At 50.5% G+C, this 26,080-nt stretch overlaps 13 protein-coding genes across 13 annotated transcripts; 7 read left to right on the forward strand and 6 right to left on the reverse strand.

Moving 5' to 3' along the window:
- Nucleotides 1-91: 91 nt before the first annotated feature.
- N7515_004783 (uncharacterized protein) lies at nucleotides 92-1,067 on the forward strand (the record flags this gene model as incomplete). Its single annotated transcript, XM_056665527.1, has 2 exons — nucleotides 92-113; nucleotides 169-1,067. The coding sequence occupies 2 exons, from the start codon at nucleotides 92-94 to the stop codon at nucleotides 1,065-1,067; spliced, it is 921 nt and encodes a 306-aa protein (XP_056522477.1).
- A 1,031-nt stretch (nucleotides 1,068-2,098) lies between these two features.
- N7515_004784 (pep1-1) lies at nucleotides 2,099-2,341 on the forward strand (the record flags this gene model as incomplete). Its single annotated transcript, XM_056665528.1, has 1 exon — nucleotides 2,099-2,341. The coding sequence occupies one exon, from the start codon at nucleotides 2,099-2,101 to the stop codon at nucleotides 2,339-2,341; it is 243 nt and encodes an 80-aa protein (XP_056522478.1).
- A 582-nt stretch (nucleotides 2,342-2,923) lies between these two features.
- N7515_004785 (SNG1 family protein) lies at nucleotides 2,924-4,243 on the reverse strand (the record flags this gene model as incomplete). Its single annotated transcript, XM_056665529.1, has 1 exon — nucleotides 2,924-4,243. The coding sequence occupies one exon, from the start codon at nucleotides 4,241-4,243 to the stop codon at nucleotides 2,924-2,926; it is 1,320 nt and encodes a 439-aa protein (XP_056522479.1).
- A 1,607-nt stretch (nucleotides 4,244-5,850) lies between these two features.
- On the reverse strand, nucleotides 5,851-8,605 carry facB (C6 transcription factor FacB/Cat8; the record flags this gene model as incomplete). The annotated part of the gene is made up of 3 exons (XM_056665530.1): nucleotides 5,851-7,053; nucleotides 7,107-8,056; nucleotides 8,116-8,605. The coding sequence occupies 3 exons, from the start codon at nucleotides 8,603-8,605 to the stop codon at nucleotides 5,851-5,853; spliced, it is 2,643 nt and encodes an 880-aa protein (XP_056522480.1).
- A 2,809-nt stretch (nucleotides 8,606-11,414) lies between these two features.
- N7515_004787 (SET domain-containing protein) lies at nucleotides 11,415-13,134 on the reverse strand (the record flags this gene model as incomplete). The annotated part of the gene is made up of 3 exons (XM_056665531.1): nucleotides 11,415-12,162; nucleotides 12,239-12,765; nucleotides 12,844-13,134. 3 exons carry the CDS (start codon nucleotides 13,132-13,134, stop codon nucleotides 11,415-11,417), a joined length of 1,566 nt encoding a protein of 521 aa, XP_056522481.1.
- Nucleotides 13,135-13,368: 234 nt separating this feature from the next.
- Nucleotides 13,369-13,850, forward strand: N7515_004788 (uncharacterized protein; the record flags this gene model as incomplete). Its single annotated transcript, XM_056665532.1, has 2 exons — nucleotides 13,369-13,770; nucleotides 13,833-13,850. The coding sequence occupies 2 exons, from the start codon at nucleotides 13,369-13,371 to the stop codon at nucleotides 13,848-13,850; spliced, it is 420 nt and encodes a 139-aa protein (XP_056522482.1).
- Nucleotides 13,851-13,996: 146 nt separating this feature from the next.
- Nucleotides 13,997-16,349, reverse strand: N7515_004789 (Ygr210 GTPase family protein; the record flags this gene model as incomplete). Its single annotated transcript, XM_056665533.1, has 11 exons — nucleotides 13,997-14,023; nucleotides 14,078-14,198; nucleotides 14,246-14,425; nucleotides 14,483-14,688; nucleotides 14,740-14,951; nucleotides 15,008-15,039; nucleotides 15,094-15,187; nucleotides 15,252-15,520; nucleotides 15,601-15,610; nucleotides 15,674-15,862; nucleotides 16,049-16,349. 11 exons carry the CDS (start codon nucleotides 16,347-16,349, stop codon nucleotides 13,997-13,999), a joined length of 1,641 nt encoding a protein of 546 aa, XP_056522483.1.
- Nucleotides 16,350-16,404: 55 nt separating this feature from the next.
- N7515_004790 (uncharacterized protein) lies at nucleotides 16,405-16,881 on the forward strand (the record flags this gene model as incomplete). Its single annotated transcript, XM_056665534.1, has 1 exon — nucleotides 16,405-16,881. The coding sequence occupies one exon, from the start codon at nucleotides 16,405-16,407 to the stop codon at nucleotides 16,879-16,881; it is 477 nt and encodes a 158-aa protein (XP_056522484.1).
- An 883-nt stretch (nucleotides 16,882-17,764) lies between these two features.
- Nucleotides 17,765-18,243, forward strand: N7515_004791 (uncharacterized protein; the record flags this gene model as incomplete). The annotated part of the gene is made up of 2 exons (XM_056665535.1): nucleotides 17,765-17,878; nucleotides 17,938-18,243. The coding sequence occupies 2 exons, from the start codon at nucleotides 17,765-17,767 to the stop codon at nucleotides 18,241-18,243; spliced, it is 420 nt and encodes a 139-aa protein (XP_056522485.1).
- A 937-nt stretch (nucleotides 18,244-19,180) lies between these two features.
- Nucleotides 19,181-19,849, forward strand: N7515_004792 (uncharacterized protein; the record flags this gene model as incomplete). Its single annotated transcript, XM_056665536.1, has 1 exon — nucleotides 19,181-19,849. One exon carries the CDS (start codon nucleotides 19,181-19,183, stop codon nucleotides 19,847-19,849), a length of 669 nt encoding a protein of 222 aa, XP_056522486.1.
- A 327-nt stretch (nucleotides 19,850-20,176) lies between these two features.
- Nucleotides 20,177-21,130, reverse strand: N7515_004793 (uncharacterized protein; the record flags this gene model as incomplete). The annotated part of the gene is made up of 2 exons (XM_056665537.1): nucleotides 20,177-20,869; nucleotides 20,930-21,130. 2 exons carry the CDS (start codon nucleotides 21,128-21,130, stop codon nucleotides 20,177-20,179), a joined length of 894 nt encoding a protein of 297 aa, XP_056522487.1.
- A 955-nt stretch (nucleotides 21,131-22,085) lies between these two features.
- On the reverse strand, nucleotides 22,086-22,909 carry N7515_004794 (40S ribosomal eS12 domain-containing protein; the record flags this gene model as incomplete). Its single annotated transcript, XM_056665538.1, has 2 exons — nucleotides 22,086-22,453; nucleotides 22,603-22,909. 2 exons carry the CDS (start codon nucleotides 22,907-22,909, stop codon nucleotides 22,086-22,088), a joined length of 675 nt encoding a protein of 224 aa, XP_056522488.1.
- Nucleotides 22,910-23,279: 370 nt separating this feature from the next.
- On the forward strand, nucleotides 23,280-25,642 carry N7515_004795 (coiled-coil domain-containing protein MAD1; the record flags this gene model as incomplete). Its single annotated transcript, XM_056665539.1, has 3 exons — nucleotides 23,280-23,442; nucleotides 23,509-23,660; nucleotides 23,720-25,642. 3 exons carry the CDS (start codon nucleotides 23,280-23,282, stop codon nucleotides 25,640-25,642), a joined length of 2,238 nt encoding a protein of 745 aa, XP_056522489.1.
- Between the last annotated feature and the right edge of the window lie 438 nt (nucleotides 25,643-26,080).

Raw genomic sequence — 26,080 nt, forward strand, 5'->3', positions numbered from 1 at the left:
AGATTCGGGGATATCTATGTCGTCAATGATACGCTGGGAGACATAGTCATCCAGCGTTGAGATCAACTGGTCAGTTTGATCGAAAATCCTGATGGGGGAATCTTCTCCCCCCGGTGTAAAGAACCGAGTTTCCCCAATTCGGCTTGCGGGTCCTCACCATTCATTCAGACAACGAAACCGCACTGGTCTCTTCTTTGACATCTGAGGCCAGAGCCCGCGGTATCAACCTGGAACCTTCGCCACCTCGCCAGCCTGAGCAGAATCCGTATGCGGAGCGCTACGGAGGTCTGATCTCCAGTATAGCCAGACAACTAACACAGGATGCAAAACTCCCTCCCTCCCTCTGGCATGAAGCAGCAAGAGCAACTATCTACATTCAGAATCGCATCCCCCATCGTGCACTGGGATGGAGATCACCGTCGGAAGCCCTTGCTGATTATCTTGGTGACCATGCCCCTCACTGGCTCAAGGCCAAACCCGACCTCTCGGATTTGCGAATTTATGGATGCAAAGCCTATGTCCGCATCCACAACATTCCCAAACTTTCGAAACTTGCACCACGTGCAGAGGTGGGGTATCTCGTGGGGTACGACGCGTCAAATATTTGGCGTATCTGGGTCCCGGGGAAGAAACGAGTTATTCGGGCCAGAGATGTTGAGTTTGACGAAACTCAATTCTTTACACCGGGGGGAGAAGATTCCCCCATCAGAATTTTTGATCAGACTGACCAATTGATCTCAACGCTGGATGACTATGTCTCCCAACGCATTCTTGACGACATAGACATCCCCGAATCTGAGCCATCGGACATTCCTGCTGCTCCCCCATCCGATGACACACCAGGCCACCAGGCAGTGGTATGGGATCTGACCTACCTGTGCCTGATAATCGCCCTCCTGAGACAACTGATCCCGCTCCTCCTGCTCCTGAAGCTGATCCCGCTCCTCCCGCTCCTGAGGAGGACCTCATTCTTGGAGATCTGCCTCCAACTCCTGACTCGAGCCATGCGGCTCACCTCCTTCTGGCTCACCATCGAACCTACCTCTACCTCCTTCACCCCCAGCTGAGACCATTGTCTTAGTTATGACACTGGCCCTGACACTTATGGGTACACACCTCTTCCGGTTCTCGGAAAACGCTCTCACCTTCCATCTGACGGTTCTGACCCCTCTGACGAACCAACTGAGAAACGTCACCGAGCAAACCTCCTCGCATTTCTGGCAGCGCCGCCAAGTTTTCTTCATCACTTGTTTTCTCCAGGCGCCACAGTCAGGCTCGCTAATGTCCCGTGATTTCCGGGTCTGATAGATGCTGGGAGATGCGATTTCCATATCGGTGCAACGAGAAACTATTGTAGTTTCAAGTTTGGATGGGGAAACCAAATTCCAGGACGAAAATTCAAAAAATGTTAAAAATGAAATATCACACTGAGCCATGCGAGCATTGGAGGTAATTGCTGAGCGTTAGCGTCGTAGCGAAGCAATCTGTATTCTGTAATAGGGGGTCGCGAAAGCGTGTCACGTGACTGTCTTGATGGCCAAATTTTTAGATATCCATCGGTGAAAACCGGCAGAATTACTTTCTCGACTAATCAGACCCTGACAATCTATATCTCTACAGTATACAGTCTTTCTTTACCTTCTACACATCAAATTTATCTTTCCTTGCTCATAATGGCTTCTAAGATCTGCAATCAGTGCAAGTGCTTGCGGTTGCCTTCCAATAAACCGATTTTGATCGAAGACTGAAGAGCGAGAAGCGAAGCATTGCCAGCATTGTATTTGTCCGAGATACTTCTAACCGATCATGCGCTAATTCCACCAACTGGCCTCGAAATCCATGTCCTTACACGATTTGTACCCATTGCAATCGAGGGCTTTCCATTGACCAGTTTTGCTCGAGGCGCGTGGATACCGTGAAGGTGCAATGCCTGTAGTGCCATGACTATGAGAATGTCAGCCAGTCGAGATCAAGGCCTTCGCCTTCATCAGCGCCTCCAACAGTACTCCTAGATCCCACGCACTCAGACAAACTAGATGTTAGCAGTCGGGATTGCCACTTGATTTAACCCTTCCAGGCCGCGCTGCAAGACTACAAAATGAAGACCTGCTCACATTGCCTGGAGCGGTGGCTTGACATGAAGCTTGAGGATGGGGTGTCAGCGCTGCCGAAAGGCAGACAAGAACCAACCACTATGGCTGTGCCGCTGTATGGTAAATTGAACAGGATACAGCCGGATCGGGTACCTTCACACCTGCCCGAGCTCACGCAGCTCGAGGACATTCTGATCTCGTGCGTCGCAGCCCGTCCATGTCTTTATCGAGGTGCGCTAGATACGTAGACGGCAGTACCGCCATCAAAGCTATGTTGTACACTTCTTGAGAGAGATAGGGTAGGTATACGAAGAACTAGGGACACTTGCTTCCGAATGCATACGTAGATATTATCTTACTTCGACCATCCACTACCGACGTAGACGGCAGACTAAACCGACAATTTATCCGGGATTTTCGAGTACGTCAATCTTCAGTCGACATTTGGCTCCAATTCCTACAGCAGAATCATCCAGAGTCCAGACTATCGTAGTATCAAGAACCCCTCCGACTGGACCGGCTCAGGAGGCAGCTGGGTCAAACGCCGCTCACCAGCAGGAACAAAACAAATGTCAACGAAGCGCATGAGGGGACCGATGTTCTATTGCAGATGTAGAGCTGCGGTTGTTCAAAAGGAGAAAAGTGGGTGCACAGAGCTTGGGAGTCGGGGTAGAAGATTTGAAAGAAAGATATTCTTTGCGCTGCTAGGCTGCTACCTAGGCCGCTACACTGAAGTACGGACAGAGACTGGCGTTTAAAAAATCGGATGAAGCTAACGCTCAGCAATTGAGGCTGGGGGTCCGGGCGACGCGCAAAGCCTCCTGGTGGTGCTAAACCTCGCGTTCTGCGCCACCGTCAGTGCCTACCCGGTCATTCCTGGCCTCATACTTGGTCTCAACAACATTTTCCGAGCTCACATTACCCAGAGCTTCTTTGACAGCTAAGGCAGACTTGCAACGATACCGCATCGCATACACCGCAGCAGGAACACCAACGATCCACCATGAGAACATGATAGGAAGAGCCTGGTACAGCCTATTATTGCACCCACCAGACCAGATCTGGATCAAAACCTGGTACGCCTCATGAGAGGGCAATGCGTAGCCCCAACGGAAGAACCCGGCGCTCATCTCGAACGGACTGATGGTGCTAGCAACGTTGATAATGACCCACGTTAGAACAATGAACGGCATGAACTGGATTGGAATGAATGCCGTTGCGATGTCGAAAAAGAGGAAGTTGATGTGCATCAGGAGCCACAAGATCATCCACGTCAGCATGAAGCGGCCCCCGCTCTGCGCCCAGGACTCTCTGTAGGCCCAGATGTAACCTGTCATCAGCAGAGACCCGATGAATGTGTAGACGACGGAGATGATTGCACGGATCAGACCGTTGACTTTCCAGGAAAGTTTGGCGAACGTGTCGAACTTGCCAGATATCCCGTTCAGCGCCATCATGAAGAAGAATTGTTGGATTATTGGCATGACCATAGACACTGTATTATAAAAAACCCGGGTACCTTGGTGGGTGTCCTTGAGGTTTATTTCATCCGCAGCGATGGGATCTAGGAACGTGGCAAGAGTATCCGGATTTGTCAGGTTCGCAGACGCTACAACGGAGGATGCATTGTTTGCGTGATATGTTGACCTGGTGTTCCCAATCAATCTCAAGAGATTGGTGTAGACAATAGCCTGCGAAAAGACTGGGTATTTGGCCCCGTTCCAGATGTAGACCAGCGAGGTTGGTGGGCGAGCACCGCTTTCCAGGGCTGAAGCCAAACCGGCTGATCCACCCGGGCTGGTGTAGATAGCGCCCCAATATTTGCCACGACAGACGGCTTCCCGGATATCGTTGGCCTGGGGGTATTCCGTCGAAGGTCTTAACTGGAGTGTTGGGAACGTGTCTCCTCGTAGTTGCTGGTAGGCGTCGGAAACTGATTTTCCGATGACACCGCCGTCATAGTCGACATAAAGTACATCGAAGTTGTGGTAGCGTGTGGTACTGCGAAATTGTGTGGCGTACAGATAGCACATGTTGCCTAGGAAGAGAACCTGAAGCAGAACAAACATTGCAATGACTGCAGGGAGGAATTGAGATCGCATCTCTTTCCATTCCGTCTTTTTCGGTCGGATCTCTGTTTCTGCTTCCATTTTAAGACCTGTATGGGACATCTGAAGAGGGAGATAGAAACGAAGATGGTAATGAAGATAGAAATGAAGATGAAAACGGAGACGGAGAGGGTGATGGAAACGAAGATGGAAACGGAGAGTCGGAGAGGGTGATAGAAACGGAGATGGAGGGTGATGGAGGAGTACGCCTGTACGAGGGATGTGTCACTGGGGGTAGCGGCTCTTATAGGGCGCTTACAGAAGCGGAAATAACTCAAACTTTCTCGGCAAATATTCAGGGGAGTTTGCTTGTCATAGTTACACAGATTTCTAAGTTAAGTTTGGAGATTATCACATTGATACGTAAGTACGATGTGCAGCAGCACATTTGACGGAGTATAGTTCTAATTTGACCAATCACATTGGCCGTAGGGACAGAAGCAGGATGACTCAGCGGAACTCGGGTCGGGACTTTTTTAACCGGCTTTACCGCTCATCGGCCTCCGACAGTCCGACTTGCTCTTTCCCGGATTCACTTATTGTTCTGTTCTTGCCATGTGGGCTCTACCAAGGATTCAAGGAAAACAAACTTAGAAAAGAGAGAAGAAAGGTATGAGGAAGGAGCAAAGAGCTTAGTCCCAGAAGGAGCGAATAGCCTCAGGATCCAACTAAGAACATGCAACCTTGCCGCGCCCCGGAGTCATGAGTCCATGACCTTAGGGATAAATAGAAGTTATACACCCCGAGCTTCACACAAGTAAAGCTCCATATATCCTACCAAGCTGACAGGGCTGCAATGCTGTATTTCTGAAGCTGGAATCTCCAAGGTCCGTCCGCATGATATCCGCTTTCCTTTTTGGGATCAGTCAGAGTTCAATCAGCAACACATGAGACATCGGACCATCGGACCATCCTGCACACGAATTCCCGACCCGCGCACAGTTCATCGAGTGGATATCCATACCGTGGATGTACCTAGGTCAATATGAATCTAGCGTTGGGCTCCACTATCAAATTGTCCCGATAGCGGGTAGATCTTAATCTAGATCCGGCCCGAGTGGGTCAAATGCGAGCTGGGCCGAACTAAAAGATTCTTCAGACTGGGCACGAGGCTTGTTGCCGCTAGGTTGCTTTCAAATAGAAGCGTGGAGCCACTGATAAGAGTTGTCTCCATGTTCATATCGGGATCAGCATCTATACTACTGTACCTTAGACCTAATGGTGCGAACTACCGAGTACAACGAAAGCACTGCTTGAGATATATTGGATTTGTTCATTGACGACTCTCGGGAAACGTAGACATCAAGGCGAGGGAAGAGGCCGGGGAGGCCATGAAAGACCGTCGTGATCATCTGACCCATATGTACGCACGCCGTCGGGGCCTTGCCTAGCCTAGAAACAACAGTGGAAACAGAAGAGAGGGGAAAAGAGGAAATACAACGGACATGATAATCACAGTAGACAGCAGACAGGAAAAAAACATTCGCATAATAATTATAACGGAAACACCGCAGACGTGGGAAAATGACTTAAATTCAAACTGAAATGAGAATAGATGAAACGCCCCTCCACAGGTATCATGAATATAATCAAACAGACCATCCCAAATCCCATCCCTTCCATAATAACACCCAGCGCAAGGGAATCAATCAGACGGCCAGCCGTCGGTCCCAGCCATTGACCAGGGAGAACTCATCAGCCTCGTCCTCAAGAGGCATCGCAAAAGTGCTGAACGGATCCATGGTGTTCATGTCCCGGACATCAGCGAAGGGCGCCATAGACTCCTCGGCACTCCCCAGACTCTCGCCAGAGTAGCTCAGAACGCTCTGCGTGGTGTTACCATTCGGAGCTGCGAAGTCACCACTGCTAGACGACCACGCCTCGGGCGAAAGGCCGTGCATCTCGGTCTTGATAGGAGTCACCAGAGTTGGATCCGCGGGTTTACCAGCGTATTCTGCTGTGATGGAGGCGAAAGGGCCAGAGTCTTCGCCGCATTCTTTGCCGCCGTAGATGCCTGTGAAGATGTTGGAGTAGCCGCGGTCCATGTCGCTCAGGACGTATTCCCAGTCGGCCATAGTGATGGCGCTGGCTGAGGGGTTGCAGGGCGTGGAGCAGGACATTGAACGTTGGTGGTCGTAGCCCAAGGGTGCATTCATGCGGGGATCGGAGGGGAGGTCAAGAGGGGAGTGGCCTTTGTCGTTGAGGTAGTGAGCGGCGGGAAGGTGGTCGGGTACGTGGTCAGGCTGAGAGGGTAGGCTGGTCCAGCTAGGGGAGCGGAGGGTTTGGGCGGCGAGAGGGGGTGTGGCACCGGAGATGGTGTTGCGGCGAGAGGACTGGGGGGAGAGGTGGGTTGAAGGTTGCTGCTTATCGCGAAGGGAGCTGGACGTGAGACGCGACTTCAAGTTCTGCAAGGGTTTCTTGGGAGATTTGCATGGCTTTTGCGATGGTGCAACCATCTCCTGGAGGTGCTTGCCCGTGGCTGGGCGTATTCCGTCGTCCATGGGAACCAGGGCGTGTGTCAAGGTGCCGAACTCGAAAGCTGCCGCGCTTGATTCTGATTGGAGGTATTGCATGGTGGTTCCAAGCAGCTTCTGGGTCTCCTTGGCTAGTCTGCTATCAAGTTTGACATCAAGGATCTGCCAGAGTAGCCCAAGCCCGGAGATAGCGATCAGCTCCTTCATGTTGATACAAACAGAGAGGCACAAGCGCCGCTCATCAAGAAGTTCAAAGATCTGAATAATATGCTTTGCGGAATCTGAAAGCGCCAAGACAGACGAAGACCGAATGCTCTCGTCGGCGTAGCACACAGCTGGGCGATGGATCAAAGATCGGATAAAGTAGTACACGAGCGACTATACGAAAGGTCAATATTTGGTTCAAATGAGTAATGCATCATGATACGTACCAGGATCGGCGACCGGCTGCTTGTCACGTTAGTACTAGGCTTGTCCTTGCAGAACTCGAGGCGAAGATGGGCAGGCAGCGTGTGAAGCCACTCGTCCAGTTGCCCAGTCACCGAGCGCATCTTCGATACACACACATCGTAACTAGATTTAGAGGGGTACAGATCCTCCAAAGCCTTGTTCAGAATTCTCGCAGCTCCGAACAAAGCAATGGCACTAGAAATGCGTGTCGATTCGCCAGGCAGGGTCGGCAAAAACCCGGTCTCTGTGACGTTTTCATCGTCCACATCAACCGGATATTCAACCTCGATATGCTCTTCACGCATTAGGACTGGCAGACCTGTCAGTGCGGAGCAGAATCTGTCAAGCACGTATTGGCACCAGAAGACCTTTTTACGGGTCTCAGTCTCCAGTGGATTGGCCGAGTTTTCTTGCTTCTCGTGCATACCTAACTGGTGGCAAATATCCACAGCAAGAGCACGGTAGCGAAGCAAGGTGCGATAATCGCCTTTTGTCATGCAGTAGATTTGACCAAGAACAAAGCATTGGAGGCTGGCAACGGATGTTACACTAGAGAATGAATTAAGGGTAGCCGACCAGTTCTCTTCGAAGAAAGTCGGGTCCTGGTTGGTGCGGGACACAGAGGAGAGAGCAGCAATGCCGAAGATCAGGTTTAGCTGTGCCATGACATGCATATTGCGCTGAAGAGACTCGGGATTGTTAAGATACTGCTCGTAAGCTTTCAGAATAGTCGGACGATGTACCACGGGGTACAGCGGCGCCCATTCTTGGAAGAAAATGTTGATAAGCTGATCGGACACCAAGCGGGGTGGCGTCTTGACAGTGTCACTGAGAATACCTAGAACCACCGAGGGAGCCAGAGCAGTCAGAGCCCCGGTGGGGATCTTGGTTGCTGTTTTTGCGTCACTGACAAGCTTGTTGGTGAAGACATCTATATATGTAAGTTAGCTATCATTGTGCCACTCTTCAGAAGGTAATGTTTTAACATACCAGCAAGGCCCTGGGTGCTAGAAAATCCCGTAAAGGGATTCTGGGATTGTTGTGAAGCCCGGGTGGGCATTCTTTCCACGTGAATCACGCCTTCTGATGAATCTGAGCTGTTAGACTTCACTGTCGCAGAAGCCGAGGGGGACCGCACAGAGGCGGCTCGTTGTGACGGCGGCGAAAACGAATGTATCCGAGACAGAACGTCGATCTTCTCGTCCTTCTCATCCAGCAAATCCTTCAGTTCTTTGACTTCCCCCTCTAGACACCTGACTCGTTCCTCTAGCGACTCGGTATATCCACGTGGGAAAGCGCGGCGGCTTAATTTATCGCTAGTCCGGCATTCAAAGCCTACATTGGCGCATTGCGAGCAGCAGGGACGAACACCGTCGCAGCGTATTTTCTTGCTTCGGCACCGGTCGCAGGCTTGGGCGATTCGGCTTGTCGACCCGTTGCCGCCAACCTTGATCACTTTCATGGGTAAGATACCAGGCATGTTGTGCAGAAGGGGCACATAGGCCGCCGGGTGTGGTTCGTTGTATTTGAAAGTCGCCGAAGGTTATTCACAACACCCTTCGTAGTATATTTCGATATAGTTTGGCAGCAGAATGCGAGTCAAGAATCTCCAGCCGAAGACGTATGACGAGTATGGGAAAAGAGGTCTAAAAACATGGGGAGGGGGGAAAGAAAGATGTGGACACGCCAGTGCTGAGTCAGTTTAATAAGTGGAGACCAATGACTCGGTAACCTTCGTGGGACGCCAATAAGCACGGCGTTTATCGGTAACTTTGGTATTGAATCAGGATTCACTCTTGAACATTTCCAAGCTCCGATGTCGTTGCAATTTCTTGTCAAATTCTCTTTTAGGATATTGTGATGAGGCGATAGCCCATCAGCCACCAGCGGCTTGCCACTGATTCTTCTTGGCTTCTTCTTGCAATCTCGACATTCTTCAGATTTGACGATTAGATACCCCGGTCCCCCACACTCCACAATCCGCACCCCTTGGTTATCTATGGTCTACCTTCGATGAGGGAATGTAATGGGCAATAGAGCCTCTTCCCTGTATCAAGATCGACTTTTCATGACTGCTATTACATTGTACTAGTCGAGCACGGAGATCAAGACCGGTTGCGGTAACTGGGCAGTGAGCACGACCACTTCCCGGTTCTTCCTTTAACTGTAGCGTACATACTCCGTAGTCATGTCTTTATATGTAACTACCCCGTACATACCCCGTACATCGTAGGTCCATCGAGGTCAATAGCCCCGGTAATGATCATTAGTCCGATTATCGGCAACTAGTCACCCATGGTCGAAACCTGTCTCCCGTTCTCCCCGACCTTGGGAAAACATTGAAAACAAGTCCGTCATCCTTTGGATCACCCGACACGATCGCTAGTTCGCTACCGAACTAGCTAACTACTGTAGCTCTTGTAGGTATACGGGATACAACCTTAATCACGAAAGCCAACCTTGGCCCTGAAGTCATCTTGATATAATAAAACATTTAGGATTCAACTCTAAATCCACGAGAACCCAGAACTGCCAGAGTCTAACCCTCATTTGTGAAGTAAGATCGACCTCACTACAGTGGCGACCCCAGCCGTTCCCAGGGATCAGTGAACAGATCAACAACGCGGGGGAAGGATCGCTACCTAAAACCGGAGTTTTGGGATTTCAAGGTTGTGTCCCCTTGGCTGAAGCACACTGGCACACGTATCAAGTGAGTGATATTATTTATCGAGGTCTTGTAAGCACTGCCTAAAAAGATCACAATACGGTACATGTAACTTAACATTATTATGCTTCAATGAAAGCGGAAGTGGCGGTAATGAGAAATGGCCTGTTGCCGGTTCAGCGAGTTTCCCCCGAGAAATGAGCGAGGTTGAGCTCCATAAGGCCCAGATGTGTATTTTTGTGTGATATAATTGGGCCCCACAGGGTTCCGACAGGCTGGGTCGAAAGATCTACTTCTTACCCCACTTTCTCTCCGTCACTCATCCACGGTTGACAACGCCGTTTCTGGAAAATGATCGCAATACCTGGCAGTTAGATGATTCGTGTATGGGCTACATACGAGGTACACTCAACCTGATACTGTACTTCACTCCAGCTATGAACCAACCAGATTTTGCGGATTATCAGAATGTAAAGGATCCCTGCAAACACGCCTCCCCCGCATGAACTCCGCCGACCCTGCAGATCATGATATCTAACGAAGTTAACAGCCCCTTTTAGAAAGAAATATACGTCATAGCACTTCCATGTCTTTCGTCACAATTGAAGTTGAACTTTAGTATCGATGGTGTGGCGCTCACACATCGAATGATCCGTGAGCTACAATGGTTGTGTTTTGACGAAATTGACGTATCACGCATGGCTCTCGGTGCCTTAACGCTGTCTACGATATCTGCAGAATGTGTTCCTTCCAAGTCACTTCTGCTGCGAGATATATGGAATGAGTTCTCTAGCTTTTGTACTGGCCGCATTTCCACAGACTGGAACTAGTTGAGTATTGCCAGTGGACTCTTCGTGTTAAAGATCGGTGCCTTTAGCCTCTAGCTGACCTAGTGTTCCTTGCATGGTATCGTGGTGGTGGATAAGAGGCTGCAAATGTCGTAATGGCGTTTTTCGACCGTAGCATATAACATTATTGAGAATGATGAGAAAGGCAAAGATTGGATTCGAGACCTGTAAGCAGACCTCTTACTGGGCGTGGAGCTGGATCTAGAATTGAAGTTTGCTTGATTATCCCGGATGAGAACGCCATCTCTGGTCATTAGCTTTTTAGGCTGGCGCTCCGGCAGACCCAGCAAAACGATAGAAGTTCTGCAAATCTCCTCCATGCAGCTCAATCAAAAACTCGCAATTCTCGCATGGATCGGCAACTCTAGTCCAAAAATTGCCGCTGAGAGTATCTTCATACTGTGCTGCCCCCTCAGCGCTTTCTTGTGTAGAGCTAGGCCGTGAAAACTTTGATTGAAGTTGCGCTTCGTCGCTTCTTGTGGAGCAATGCCAGGTGTCGAAATGAACAAACCGAGCAAATCTGTCGGGCTCCAGTAGGGGATACCATCATGTTTGTGCTTTCTAAGCTTGAATTTAGAGATTCCCCGACAATGCTGGCTGTTCCATCTAGGGTTGAACTTCCGCAGGATATGATGAGGCGGGTTCAATCTCGTGTCTGGTGACCGATATTCTGTCCCAGCGGGTGCACCACGTTGTGACCAGCCAAGTCTTCTGTAAGAAAAAGTGCATTCAACTAAAAGAACAATTGCCTGTGCAAAGTCTAATTGGAGTCCGCCTCACGAAAAGTCTTCGGCTTCGTCCAGATCCCCTGTCTGTGCTTTAAAATACGCAGCCACCGTTTCAGAACCAAGCAACTCGGTTCTCTGCGTGTCATGATCAGCTAAACCAGATATCCCAAAGAGGAGAATGGCGTCTTGAGAGACAAGCCAACACATCATATCACTTACTTGTTTTATCAATCGTTCAACGGCCTTCTCGAGCAATTCGCCCTCCAAGGTTCGGAATTGGGTAATCGAGGTGAAGATCCCAGGTCGGAAGATGACGTCCATAGTCGCTTTGTCCTCTTGCAAGTTCGCAATAATGTCCTCCATCTCCTGGAACCGACAAAGCTGAGTCTCGAGTCGTTCAAGAAGGAGCACTGCAGCGCGAAGCTGAAAGACCTCCCATAACGGATCATTGGCGAGAAGTTCGCGGAGATGACCGGGTGATTTAATCTCCTCACCTTTCCAGGTGGTTTCCAACTCCCGGCCCCCGTCAGTAGTTTGCGCAATCCCAAAGTGAAGCCCGTCTTCCTCATTCACGCATGCTAGCCATGCAATTGCACTCTCCCACGTTACGTCCTCAGGGTCCACCCCCGCCGAGATTCGAAGGCTCGAGTTATTCTGACAGAATATTCTCTTTGCGGGACTGAGTGGGTCATCCTCCGGGATATCTAGGATGAGTGACATTTCCCGTACTTCGGTGCTACTGTCTAGGAAACCATAGGAGAACACCATCTCAGATGCGGGCTTTGCATCTCCGTACCTAACACGCCAGCCATCAGCTACCTCGTTACCACTCATATCCACCGAACGAGATATTCACTGCAACGAGTACTTACGAAATCGTAACCTCTTCCCCAGGCTGTAAAGACCTGCCCCACCGCAGCTGCAACACAGCATTCCCCTCGGCGTCTGCATCGTACAGGGCTTTGACCCCACCACCGGAGACATGATTGGCCATATCGACACAAGGCACCATTGCAAGGCCGCTGCCGGGTAGGTCAAGCATGCGCGACCGATACGCGGCATCCACATATTTCCAGTCGTCAATGGTCAGCGCACCTGTATTCTCACCCCACCAGCTCTGCTGGCACCACGCAATACCCTCCGTGGCCTTACGGATTTGTTCAAACTCCCGCTCAAGGGACGCGAACTTTGCATCCAGAGCTTCTGCGAGGGATGTACCCCGGAGCAGCTCTTGTTCTTCGGCGGTGTAGAAGGTAGGCAGAGGAAACGACGGAGGTAGGAATTTGACGTATTCAGACCAGGGATTGGAGATACCGATGTTCTCGTTCCTTGAGCGGAAATCGGGGCTGTTATGGGATAGTTGGACGAGTAGGAATATCAGGATAGCCCCTCTAGCTGTCTGTGTATATTAGTTGGATTCTCTTATTTCTGGGTGTATAGAGTGGGGGGCCATAGGAGAAGCATGGCTCAGACATACCCTGCCAAAGTCCCCAATTGCTTCCAACACATCGCGCAGGTACCGGTCGCTTTTGGCGTAATTGTGCACGTTCTCTAATGAGAGAACCAAGTCTGACGGAATTTGCAGGAGGATTTTCGGGGCTGCATCGTCTTCGCTGCTCGTGGTAGCTTCCGTCGCGATGATGGCACTGCCTTTGTCCGCACCATGTTCATCAGACCCAACCTTTTGAATCGCGATACTGTGTACGGTAATCCCGTTGAGCCGCTGCCAGGCTGGCAGGGACTCTATCGGGAGGTACTCGCGTTTCATACTTGGTTAATGATGATGATGATTGTTGGTGTTGTCCATATGAAATTGTTGCGCCGATGACGATCGCCGTCTTATCGATAAGCCTCGGCACTAAGCTCAAACCGGCTCTTTCCTCTTGTGCTTGGCTTGTATTGCAGCATACAGACGTCATAAGGCCGGAGTACAAATAACCAGAGCTGACCTCCCTTCTTTGGTGTCTCAGTATTTACAACAATCCAACAATCCAGAGTCATCATGCGCAATCACTTCATCTCTTCTACCACACCAATGCTTCGCAACATGTCTGTTTCTCGACCAGCTTGGCGGCTCGTCCAACCGCTACAGTCCGCTACACACCCTCTAGGTCTTCGCGCACAACGTGGAGTCCGCAATTACTCCGTCTTCACCAAGGATTGGAAGGGCAGTAACACGGAAGATCACATACGCAGTCGGTCCGATAAGGGCGACAATGAGGACGTACATGCAGAGGCATCTTCTTCCGCGACGAAAGAACGGGAGGAGAATGCGGGAGTTGGAGATGATTCTAAGTCCGGGGCAGTTACTGAGAGGGGCGGGTCCAAGTCAAGCAAGAAAGCTAAACAAGACCATCCCAAGGCACCAGAGCCTGTTGTAGGCATGAATGAAGAGCGAGGAAGGGTGAGTTCACATGCATGATGGGCGTCGGAGTTCGTGTTGCTGACTGTGTTCCAATCTTGCAGAAGGGAGACCAAGACTGATTGATTTGGGGGCTCTACGTCGTTGTTCCAGGCTCGTCATGTCACTGGATACACTGCAGATGTACGATAAAACGAAATTGGGGTAGTCAATCATGAACCACGTCTATTTTCATTTCGATGGAGCGGCTGTACATAAGCGAACTGGTCTACCGACCTACTTTGAATGATAGGATCTGCAAGGTTGATTAGTTCACCGTGTCCTGGTCTGGTAGCGAAGATACACTCACATCATGTTTCCCAACTGCCACGATATCATCCTCGGATACTCGTGTTCCGCCCACTCCTTCGATATAGCTGATAGGCACGTCACCCATCACCTTGCGGGCAACGTCACCGACTGTGCTGTTTCTGTATGATGTTAGAAGGGTTGTGCCGGTTTAGGGACAAACACTCACTTCTTAACCAAGACACAGTCACGGAATACGGCAGTTCCAGCGCCAGAGTTGAAAGTCGCCACGTTACGGACAGGGAAAATCGGTACAAGGCCCAGAAGCTCTGCAGCTCTGGAAAGACATTGTACCACACCTGTAGATCCGAATCGATATAGCACCATGTCCTTCAGGTTTTCAACGCGACTTTTCGAATGAATGTGGTTAGCAAGGTCACCGCGTTTCTAACAGCACTGAACATACGTTTTCAATTTTTCATCCATCTCTTTGAGGCCTCCTCCATCCGGGTCACCCATTTCAATCAAATCTTCTCGCGTATCAACGAACTCGCTGCCTTCAACGTAATTGATATAGCGCTGCTTGGCCAACCTTCGGAGGAAAACCTCAGATATAGCAGAGCAAAGCACAATGCTTCTGGGGTCTTGCATCTTCGCAATTTTGCTAATGTTCTAAAGCTTCTGTTAGCGCCGACGTGTTTACCTTTAGCCAAATCCACGTACCTTGTCTGCATCTGGGTGGTCGATCTTATTGAGGGCGAATACCGTCGGGAATTTCTCGTCGATGAAAGCATTGACAACGAGCTCTACCGTCTCATCTGACCAGTCCTCCAACGGCTCTTTGAGGGCAAGCTTATCCATAAATCGCGCAACAGTAGTCTGTGTACTTCCATAACCGGCAAATTGTTTCTGCAATGTGTCGATGGGGTTGGCCTCTGCGCTAGTAATCAGTTCTGTGCCATTTGTGAAAAGGTTTCAGAGGTGGACTCACTCAGTGCCTGGTGTCGTCTTTTGATAGACCCCCTGGGAATAGGTCAGCACCGTCCCTTGTCGGGACGTCGGTAATTGTAGACGTACCATCTCTCCATCAAGTTTCCTAGCACCCATCGCACGATTTCTGACCGCAACCACTCAATATCAACTGATGGATCATACCCCCGGGTAGCCTTTCCTGTAGATAGCCTCATCAACACCTAATACCAGCAACTGTCCTCAAATCAACACATTCGACGAACCTTCAGCATCCGTGGTCCCGCTCACATCTACGACGTGAATCAGAGCATCTGCATGACGCAGGTCATCCAAGAACTTATTACCCAGGCCGCGGCCCTGATGTGCGCCTGGTACAAGACCCGCGACATCTAGCAATTCAATAGGCACAGAGCGCCGTCCTTCGTGGCACCCTCCGTAATTCGGCTGGCACCGATCTGAGACATTGTGTCGTTGGCATGGGCACTCGATTTGGAGATATCCGATAGCTCGCTGGGGATCAATGGTTGTGAAGCTGTGCAATGTTAGTGAAATCGGCGCGATTGACTTCGATAAGGTGGAGATGCTCATGCAGAGCTATCGGAGCGCACATACGGGAAGTTTCCTATCCAAGGTGCAATTGATCAGCGTTTGGCTATAGAACATCATTTCAACTTGGTTGACCTACCAACTTTGGAGGTCGCATCCGTCAGACTGTTCAATGTGGTGGACTTTCCACTAGACGGCTGTATGCCCCTCACATCTGCGGTCAGTGGGGTGATGGAACGATGGAGGAGGGGCGACGGACCTTTCCCACCAGCCCGATTAACGGATCTCGAGGCATTTTCTGATATGTATGCCTCGAAAAGCAAGAGGCCTTGAGAACAACACAATACTAGAATCACCGAGTCTTTACAGGCCGGAAAGTTGACAGTCTTCGATAAGAAACATTTTCTGCCATACTAAAAGGGAAAGCGGTGTCAATGCCACTTGGAGGCCAACAACCGTCCTGACTCCCGGGCTCCTGGCTCTCGAACTCGCCTTATGGTTTACTACAACAAACGCAATGGAATGCTTATCACGTCTATGATAACGAAGCTCTCCTGGTACTCTTGCACTGAGAGTTGGCCCTGCGTAGCGTTAGCGATTATCTGGATCCTCATTGGAGTTGGCAGGTCCCATCCCAGATCCGCGATGATCTGGGATTGGACTTGCCAGCTCCCATGAGGGTCCAGAGATTCATCTCCGGGACGAAGAAGCCATTCCAGGCGGAGTGGGCGAAGGAGCGCAATCCGCCCACAAAGTTCGGGGACGTCGTTGCGCTGTTCGCTGCCTAGGAGCGTGGCCACACCATTGCGCGTCATCCCGAGGAGCCTGCACACGACCCAGACGCCATGGATATTGACTCCGGCACCGCCAATGCCCTCCAAGGTCGCCAGGGCTGGAAGGAGACGCGAACTTGTCACAACTGCGGCAAGAAGGGCACCTGGACCGCGCCTGCCGCAGCAAGAAGAAGAAGAAGCAGGACGAGACCTCCTCCGCCCCGGCCTCGAAAAACTAGTGCGATCGCACGACGTTGAGGCCCGCGTCGACCGTCTGCAATTGGCTTCCGAAGCTCCGCCCTTGGACGTGGAGGATCCTCTTGACCCCTCCCATCCCTCCAACGAACCAGCATGGGCCCGGCCAGAGTCACCAGAACCACAGCAGAGCACGGGCAGACCGCCGCACCTCTCTGCCGCCCTGAGCGTCATGGGTGATGCATTGGCGTTCTATCGAGGAATGGTCTACACTCCAGATCACTTCGTACGAGTCCGCATGCTTCTTGATAGCGGCGCCAGTGCGTGGATCCTCGACACGGAGTACGATCCCATTCTAGGTAGAAATTTCCTCCGTTAAGAGAACCCACGGATCGACTGGAGCTTGTCGGTCATGACCTTGACCGATCATGCCCATGGATCTTGTGTGGTCCATCCCACGAGCAACTCCCGCATGATCCTGGAAAGCAGCGCTGACATGGCGAAGGTGGTTGCCAGACCCATTCCAGAGTGAGCACGTCGGCCAGCAACACCAGACATTCGCTCCCTACTAGTCCCTACAGCCCTACCAGAACAGTGATGCTATTGTCCTTCAACATTGTAAGTCCCGCAAAGCCTCGTTGGCAAGTCATCTGCTACTCTATCTCGTACTCGGTGCAAAGTGTCTAGTGGTTCTGAAGCGACCATGTCATTCGAGTCACTTCATCGAACGTTGTCGATCGCGGTCGAAATATGCAGATAGGCGATGGAGAGATGCGTAATCCGTTGTCAAATAAACAATTGCATTTCTAATGAGATATGACATCGTACCTGTCAAGGTTCCATGTTAGAAACAACTGACTCCTCACCACGGAGATGTATGACATCTTGTCAAAGCAAACCATGAGGTTTCCAAGGTTGCCACCTTGTAAGGCCCAGCTATGACCTAAGTTCCCGCGCGTTTAGCTGTCGATCGACTCGATCATTTGTTGGAGACCTGGCGTCCATGGGAAGCGGAGACAAATTTCCAAGAGTCAGATTGATTTCAGTGGGGAGCCGATATGGCCCTAGATGCCATGACGTCATCGTAGGTAACGTCACATACTCTTGCCATCCACAGAGACAGAGAGGTATATATAAGTTCTTAATCGCCTGCTCATTTACTCCTTCAATTACTCCTTCAATTACTCCTCCATCAACCACATACCAACCACATATCAACCACATTCTCATCCACAACCAAATTCTCCACATATTCAAACACCATGTCTGAATCTACCTTCCACACCACCAAGCAGGACATCCGCAAGGCTGAGTCCAAGGTCGGCCAGGCTCACCATGGCAAAACACCTGCCAACTCCGATGTCTCCCAGATGAAGGTGAGTTTTCTACAACAGGCAACAACCTGGCAAGCAGACCATTAACATATCGCCTATAGTCCATTATCGACGAAAATACCAACAAGTCCGAGGAAATCCAGAAGGTCAAGGAAAACCTGCCTCTGCCTGAGCAACCTCCTGTCGCCAGTGATTGGAACTCCCTTGACCAGCGCGCCACTGCCGTCGGCTCTGGTCGCTTCGAACGCCCTCCTGATGACAGTGGCCTGCGCGAGAGCGCAACTGCCGGCAGCAGCGCCCGCATCGATGGCGAACAACTACACAAGAACACTGCTCCCAGTGACAAGCTGGGACGCCAGGGTGTCGAGGGACTCCAGCACCCTCCCGCTGATGCTACGACCCGTTAAATGTGTTTTACGATTTCCAAGGATTTCTTCATGTACAATAGCCTTTTTTTATCAAGTCATTATGAGCGACTGAGTGAATTTCAAAATGGATTTCATGAGACATGATCAATGCGTTTCTCATAGTATTTCGTATTATGTGTCGTACATACATACTTGCTATTTGTGATTTACCGGTCCGTGGGGAACCGTTGCATGATGATCCATAGCTGGTGTGATTCGAATCGAAGTGCAAAGTACGAGCACCAATCTCAGTTTCATTCACAGCACGACAAAAGTTCATATATTCCTTGAGTATTGGTTAATGAGTTTCTACTAATTTATATATATTTTCCTATGTTTTTTCCCATCAGCTTTTGACTCAGTAAACCCCTACACAGTACCGGGCCCTACGAAGTACTAGAAGGTCGGTGCGTGGGACGTGCAAATAAGAATATTTGCACTGTTTGCATGTCAAGGCCTAGACTTGACGTCAATCGCCTCACAGGTTTTTTGTAACATTGCCAGAATGGAGATGATCTCAGTCGAATGAATCCTGGAGCAAGTGGGGTCCGGGTTCCCCCTTTCGGTTGATCGGTTCTTTCGAGAAGCATGAATGCATCAGAGAGGAGTTTCGACTCCACTTGTTCCCTCGCCTCGATTTGTCCTGCCGCCATCGAAAGTTCCAGTTGACGTGATGCGACTGATGTGATTGAACTGTACAACATTTCTCCCTTGCAACGGCTGTCGACCAGCGTAAGTATGACATCAAATGCTTCTTCGACCTGCAATTGCTTTCTTATGGGAGCGCCAGGTACTCAGCTGCTATCCTATATAGAAGTGCCATCGCGACCGCGTAGACTCTTCATCAATCCATTCATCTCACATCCCAAAATCAATCTATTTAATCAGCCCCATCAACAATCTCGTACCCTATTCAACAACCTAACACCCAGCCAATATGGATCTCCAAGGCACTCCCATTCAGCCCGGCAGCCGCAGCACCAAGGTCACCACCGACCCTCGCCGCTACCAACAACCCCGAGAAGAGCCCTCTGGCCCCATCACCAACGACTCGCTTGCCGCCGAGTCCATCCGCCAAGGCGGTGGCTTCTCTAGCAACCGTGGCGCGCAGCCCATGGGCGCCTCTTCAGACAATTCCACAGTGAACAACACCGACACCTCCGCCTCAAAGAAGCTCGACCCCACCTCTGTTCGCGGTTACCGCGAGGACCGTCAAAAGGCAGACAAGTTCCCTGAGGAGGTAGTTGGCCAGGGCAACTTCCCTGGCACACACTCGGACACTTCTGGCTACGCCGGCGGCTCGACCGCCGCTAAGCAGCAAATGGGTCTCAAGGCTGGCGAGTATTCTTCCGCCGCCAGCGGCAGTGGACACAGCCAGAACAACGCTGGTCAGACTCAGTCCGCAGGTGGTTTCGAGGGTGGTGATGCGAAGAATGCTAGCTTCACCGAGGAGCTTGGCTCAAGTGAGGACCCTAGCCGGGAGGCTATCAACCAGATGCAGCGCCATAATGCTGGTACTGCCCATAACGCTGGTCGCTATGATCAGAAGGGCGTGAGTGCTGAGAGGACTGTCTATGATCACTTGGAGAGTGAGCAGCGCGCTTAAGCCTGACATGTATCTGATATGTGATCATCTGTGTCTTTTTCGCTTTTTCAAACCCGAAAGCGAGTGTTTGGAATTCGGCTTGGCCTTGAGCTGAAGCTATGATTATATATGAAATTACGAACTGCGTCTTATCTCTGTGTACAATAGCACATCAAAATTTGATATCTTGAACTTCCATGAACTTTGCCCGACGTCGCTGCAGTGTAACCTATGAATTCGCGTGCCTTGTCTTTGACTAAATACATCTTCCCACCCAGTATTAACAATAGCAATTAAAGCTTTGGGAACCCTAATCTATGTACAAGTTCCATGGAATGTGTGTTGGTATCAAATAATACGATAATCATCCTCATCAGACTCCAACGCCGAGTCCGACTCAGAATTCCTGGGCGAGGCATTCAAAACCTCATACCCATACCCAGTCACAGCCGGCCGACTGCACTCAGTAATAACTTTCAGCGGTATTCTCATTTTCTCATCACCCACATTCCGCTCCTCGCTATGCCTGTTGGAAGTCTGCATCCTCCGTCTCCAGAGATAGCTCCCCAATTCCAGGATCCCGACGGTGAAAATGGCAATCCAAACCACCACTAAAAGGATCATAACCATCGGAGATACCACGTTTTTTGATCTCATACTCGGCAAAGAGAAGCCGAATGCAGAGGAAGAGCTCGACTGGCCCGATGATGAAGAGGACAAAGAAGAAGCGGACACCAGGTCTTTGTACTTGGTATTCAAGTCATGTTTCATGTGAAGATATTGCAAGACTTCACTATAATGCTTCTGTCTCTGGATATCGAGTGCGTGGATCGCATTGATAGATTTCTCCTTGTCCTCGGAAGTGGAATGTCCATGCTCTTCCGTATGCTGGAGGGATTGGTGCATTTGCCCGGTGGTTCGTTCTGGGACCAGGATTGAAACGGTTGGTTTGCCCGATTCGGATACTCCCTTCACATAGCGGTTACTTGGTGGTTCTTGCTCTGTGGGTTCGTTGCTCTGGCTTTTTTGCCATATTGGGTTCTATATATACCTAGTTCAGTAGCTGGCTTATGATATAGGCTGTGCGAGGATATCACTGACCTGGTAGTATCTGACGTGTGGTGGGTCGGGCAATAGGTCGAATCCCTCTTTCTCGAAGACCTTCCAAGTCCCGCTCGCATTGGGGTCTGGGAATTGGGCTATCTTAACCCATCTGCTGGTCCGGATTGGCTGGGATGTTGCCAATTGGGTGACAGCCAAGACAAATGCAAGTACGAAGAGTGGAGGGCGGATAGTATGCATTGTCGAGGAGGTAGATATGCAAAGAGAGTTAATTGACTGAAATAGGGCCAGTATAGGCAGAATGAATGGAATTGCGTCGCAGAACCAGGGCGCTCATCTTCTTTAAATCATCTTCCGACAACAGCCTTGGTCGGCAGAGCTCGTAAGGAAGTCCGTTCTCAGCTGTGGCGCCTGACTTCAGATCCAGTGTTGAATTTAGTCCGATGCTTGAAGATCTCGGAGACCGGATTTAGCCAGGGCGCTATGCTGATTGGCCCGGGCTTGACATTTGTTGCGCTTTGGCATGCATTTTCATCCCTTGTTTGGACTTCGGCGTCGGGCCGTATAGACTGATCATATTTATGGCGCCGGAATGGGAACGTCATGTTAATAGTCTATTCTTTTATGCAAGGTCAACAGTGCTCAGGCCTGGCTTTTCTATACTAGTATTAGTACTCAATTACTGTGATGACCCCACCTACTCTCTGGAATTGTTCAGTTCGCGCTCTATCAGATATTGCGAGAGTTGGGACTTGAGAATGACTTTCTGGCCCAACCTAAAGACCACTGGCGAGTGGAGGCGGTCAAGGCCATGTTCATGAGCCACCGGCTGTTGTCTTGCTGGAGAGCATTGCACTGCTAGACTTTCGGAGACGGTGTATGCATACAACATACAGCCCCAGATCACAACGTGGTTCATGCAGCTTGCAGACAGGGGTTTGGGGTTACTTGATTATGACGAGTCTGATGAGGTTGGAGATATCTCATTGAAATTCTTGCCTTTTTCGTACACCATTGAAATAACGCCGAGTTGCAAAAAGAGCAAATAGAAAGATACCCATAGGCCGGACCCCAAACGACATGCACCGTCGGAACAGACGGTATCATAAACCTGTACAACCAGAGAACCCACTCGCAGTGAACAGCGTGGGAAGAGCATAAAACAAAAGGTTAAAGAGACGAGTCGAGAACATTTTTAGACAGTCAGCTTCTTGAGCTCTTTCTGGGTCAAGCCAGCAAGCTCCTCGAACACCTTGGTGAACTCCGCATCATCCTCCTTCTTGCCCTTGGCGGCCTTGGGGGTAACCATGACAACACTGGTGGGACGCTTGGTGGCAGCGGAGGCACCGAGCTCAGCGCGGGAGGTAACAAAGACGTAGGGGATACCGTGGTCCTCGCACAGGACGGGAATGTGGGAGATGACATCCATGGGGGAGATATCGGCGGCGAGAACGACGACACCGCTGGGAACGCCGATGGCAGCGTTGGCGGCGGGGATGGGGGACTTGCGGAGAGCCTTGACGACTTCCTTGACACCACGCTTGAGAGTCTTGTTGACAGCGGCTAGAGATATCAAAGTCAGCACGGATGATCTGAAGATAAGAAAAAAAGTTGCACATCATTGCGATTAGTCGGCACCGAGATTCGACGAGACCTATCAAGTGCACTAATCGCAACATATGCATGGAGAAAGCAAGAGATAAAACACATACCCTTCTTAACGCTCTTCAGGACCTTCTTGGCCTGCTTGTCCTCGACCAATGGGTTGGCGAAGGGCACGAGGGCACCGACGGGGCGCTCAACAGTGGCATCGGCATCAGCCTCGCCCTTGACGACAGGGCTGGTCTGTTCAAGACCCTCCATGGCCTCAGATCCGATCTCCTTCTCTACTGCCTCGACGAGAGCAGTCTTGTCTTTCTTTTCCTTCTTCTCCTTCTTCACCTTGTGCACACCATCCTTCTCCGCACGCTTCTCCTTCTTCTCAGCGCGGTCCTTCTTCTCGACCTTGTCCTTGCCCATTGTAGCGGTTGTGGGGTATAAAGCGGAAGAAATTGAGTAAAATCGAACGAAAGACCGAGGTGGAAGGAGACGAGTCGCAGGTGAAGGTCGTGGACTGAGAATTCGATGCCGAAATCGAAATAATTTTTAACATGGCACTAATCCCTTTTGGGCGTACTTCGCTGCTGACATAATCCCAAACAAGGCCCGCGTCCGTTTAACTATCTTCCCTTCAAGACAGCTCTGGAACAAGTTGTGCAGTGCTTCGTGCCTCATGCCCCATTAGACACGAATTTTCGTGGGGCTTACTATAGCCTGGTTCTAACCGTGAGCTTCAATGGGACTCCATACTCTTCTTGAGTGACAACTGACACCCCGGCCTCTCGATCAGATGGACAATAGCCACAATAACCGACCGGCTTCCCAGCTTATTGCGGGATTCGGTTCACCCTCGACCCCTGCCGGCGCACGAAGTACCATGCGCCGATCCGGTGCTATGCGACAGTCTGGCCGTTTAATGCAGTCGCAGTTTCAGTCTCATATACCCGTTCATGGTGAGACGATCCCCTTCTCAGACCGACACAAGAAACCTGGGACAAAAAGCTGACGGCTTCGTTCAGATGCGGAAAAGGAGGAGCTACGCGTACAACTAAGTACTCTCAAATACGAGCTGGATAACATCAAGCAAGAGCGGGAGTTGGAGGCTCTTCGTCACGAGAAAGAGACTCGCGATCTGCAATCAAAGGCAGATGCCGACTTTCGAAAGGCGCAGGTGAGATGCCACAAATAATCAGCTTCACTAAATCCGAACTGACGGTTGCTTTGCTGCAGACTGCCGAATCGGCGAGCAATCGGGCCACCCATAAAAGCGATGCACTCGCGAAGGAACTGAAAGAAACCCAAGATCAAGCTCTGAATGAGAAGCTTGCTTTTGAACGCAAGATTAGAGGTCTTCAAGATGAGAACCAGAATTTGCAGGAAGAATTCAACGACACGCAGGCTCAGCTTTCCGACCAAGAACGACAATTCAAATACCAAATCAACGAGCTGGAGACTGTCCGCGCCTCTTTACAAAAGACCATCGAAGAACTCCACGCCGATCTGCAAACTGCCAGGACATCGCAGGAGTCAACGCAGGAGAAATTGTCACAACGTGAAACTGAGGTAGCCGAACTTGAAGCGGAGAACATTCGACTGAAAGCCGAAGGGAACGACGCCGAAGCTTTGGCTGTCCTTAAGAGGGAACTTTCTGAACAGGTGAATCATATTCGGGACTTGGAGACAGCGAACCGTGATCAAACGACGGAACTGCGTCACCTTCGCAAAATCTCGAAGAATGTCGAAGTTATCGAAGAACAAAAGAGATCGTTGGAGAATCAGCTCCAGTTGATGAAAGGGTTCGAAGCAGAACTCGGCACAGTTCAGATTCAAAAGCAAATCTTGGAAGATGAGCGACAATCTTGGACTAGTCTTTTGCAGGAGAATGAGCAATCCGCCGAATTTGACTCCCCAGAAGCCGTGGTGAGAGCGCTGGTCCAAGCACGAATTGAGATCGCCACACTTCTGGACCGTCTTGGCACTGCTGAGGCACAATTCCTCGAGAAGGATGAAGCTGTCAAGAATCTTGAAAATGACAAAATCAACTTGCGTCAGGAATTGGAAAAACTTCGAGTCGCAGCCACCGCGTCCACAGGAGGAGCGGGTGGCGCGGATTTCCGACTTCGAGCTCGCCTTGAGCGTCAACGTGCGCTCGCAGTGAAAGAAGTTGAATACCTGCGTGCGCAGCTAAAGACATTTGATGCAGAAGAGGCCACCATGAACGGAGATCAGACACAGTTCGACGAGCAAAAGGCCGAACAAATCAGTCATCTTGAAAAGCTCGTCGACGAATACCGCTCTGAGCTTCACAAGGTGCATGAGGAGCTCTCTAAGCAGGAGGCGCCTAAAGAAAACGAAGCCGAAACAAGGGGCGTCAAACGACCTCTATCTCCCGCCAGTAGCGAGGCTGAAACCGAGCGCCTCGCTGTCCTCACCCGCAAGAACCGCAAGCTCCAAGAGCATCTGACCAAGTCAGAACAGGCGACCACACTCGCTCGCCGGGAACTCGAGGCAGCTAAGTCACAGATCAAGTCTCTGAAGGCCAAGTCCCGGACACGCGTCCTTGAACTACGCGATAATCCGACCGCCCAGACCGAGAAGATCAAAATGACTACTCTCGCCACTCTCCAGGCTGCAAACAAAGACCTTCTTGCACAGCTCCGCGGTGGCCACACCGATGTCAAGGTCGTCCCAGTCAGCACACTGGAAAGCATCAAGTTGGAGATGCAAGACATGGAGCGGACCGTCGCCGACAAAGAGAAACGTATGCGCCGCCTAAAGGAAATCTGGACAGCCAAGTCATCCGAGTTCCGGGAAGCCGTCGCCTCTCTCCTCGGCTTCAAGCTTGATTTCTTGCCAAATGGTAGAGTGCGCGTCACTTCCATGTTCCATCTCTCGGCGGCATACCGGCACGGCGATAGCGATGCGCCTTCTGACTCTGGGCCTGGCAGCATGGGCAATGGGGAAGAGAACTCGATTGTTTTCGATGGTGAGAATGGTACCATGAAGGTCTCGGGTGGACCGAATAGTTTGTTCGCGATGGAACTCAAACCTCTTATCAAGTTTTGGGTCGAGGAGAGGAAGGATATCCCTTGTTTCCTGGCTGCCATGACTTTGGACTTCTATGATAAGACTACCCGTGCAGCTCGGATGTGATACGTTTGGATGAATATCATATCTGTTTCAAGGCCTTTCGATCTTTTGCCTATTCCATGTCTTTACTGTGATTCCCCGGCACATGTTGATCTGTGCTATGTTGTATTCAATGTTACTTTCAACGATCATCCTGTTCTTTTATGTTATGCATGCCATACATACATCCCTCTTTTCTCTGTTTGAAGATTGTAAGATAAAACAACCGAATTCCGTTTCATTAAATATCCCCCAAACAATAAAAATTCAAACCCTCTAGAACGATTGACACGGGGCTGGCGAAGGTACAGACTCGAGTAAATGCCTAAGTACACACAGTATCAACAACAACAGACAAGCACAGAATCGCTATTTGCAAGGAGACTCGGAACAGGCGACGAGCGGAACAAGAAATTGAAAATAGCCGAAGGAAAAGTAACCGAGGACATCATCCACAGCGTT

The sequence above is a fragment of the Penicillium bovifimosum genome (assembly GCF_028826915.1).
Source record: "Penicillium bovifimosum strain IBT 22155 chromosome Unknown utg000004l_segment0_segment0, whole genome shotgun sequence".
Classification (NCBI taxonomy): Eukaryota; Fungi; Ascomycota; class Eurotiomycetes; order Eurotiales; family Aspergillaceae; genus Penicillium; species Penicillium bovifimosum.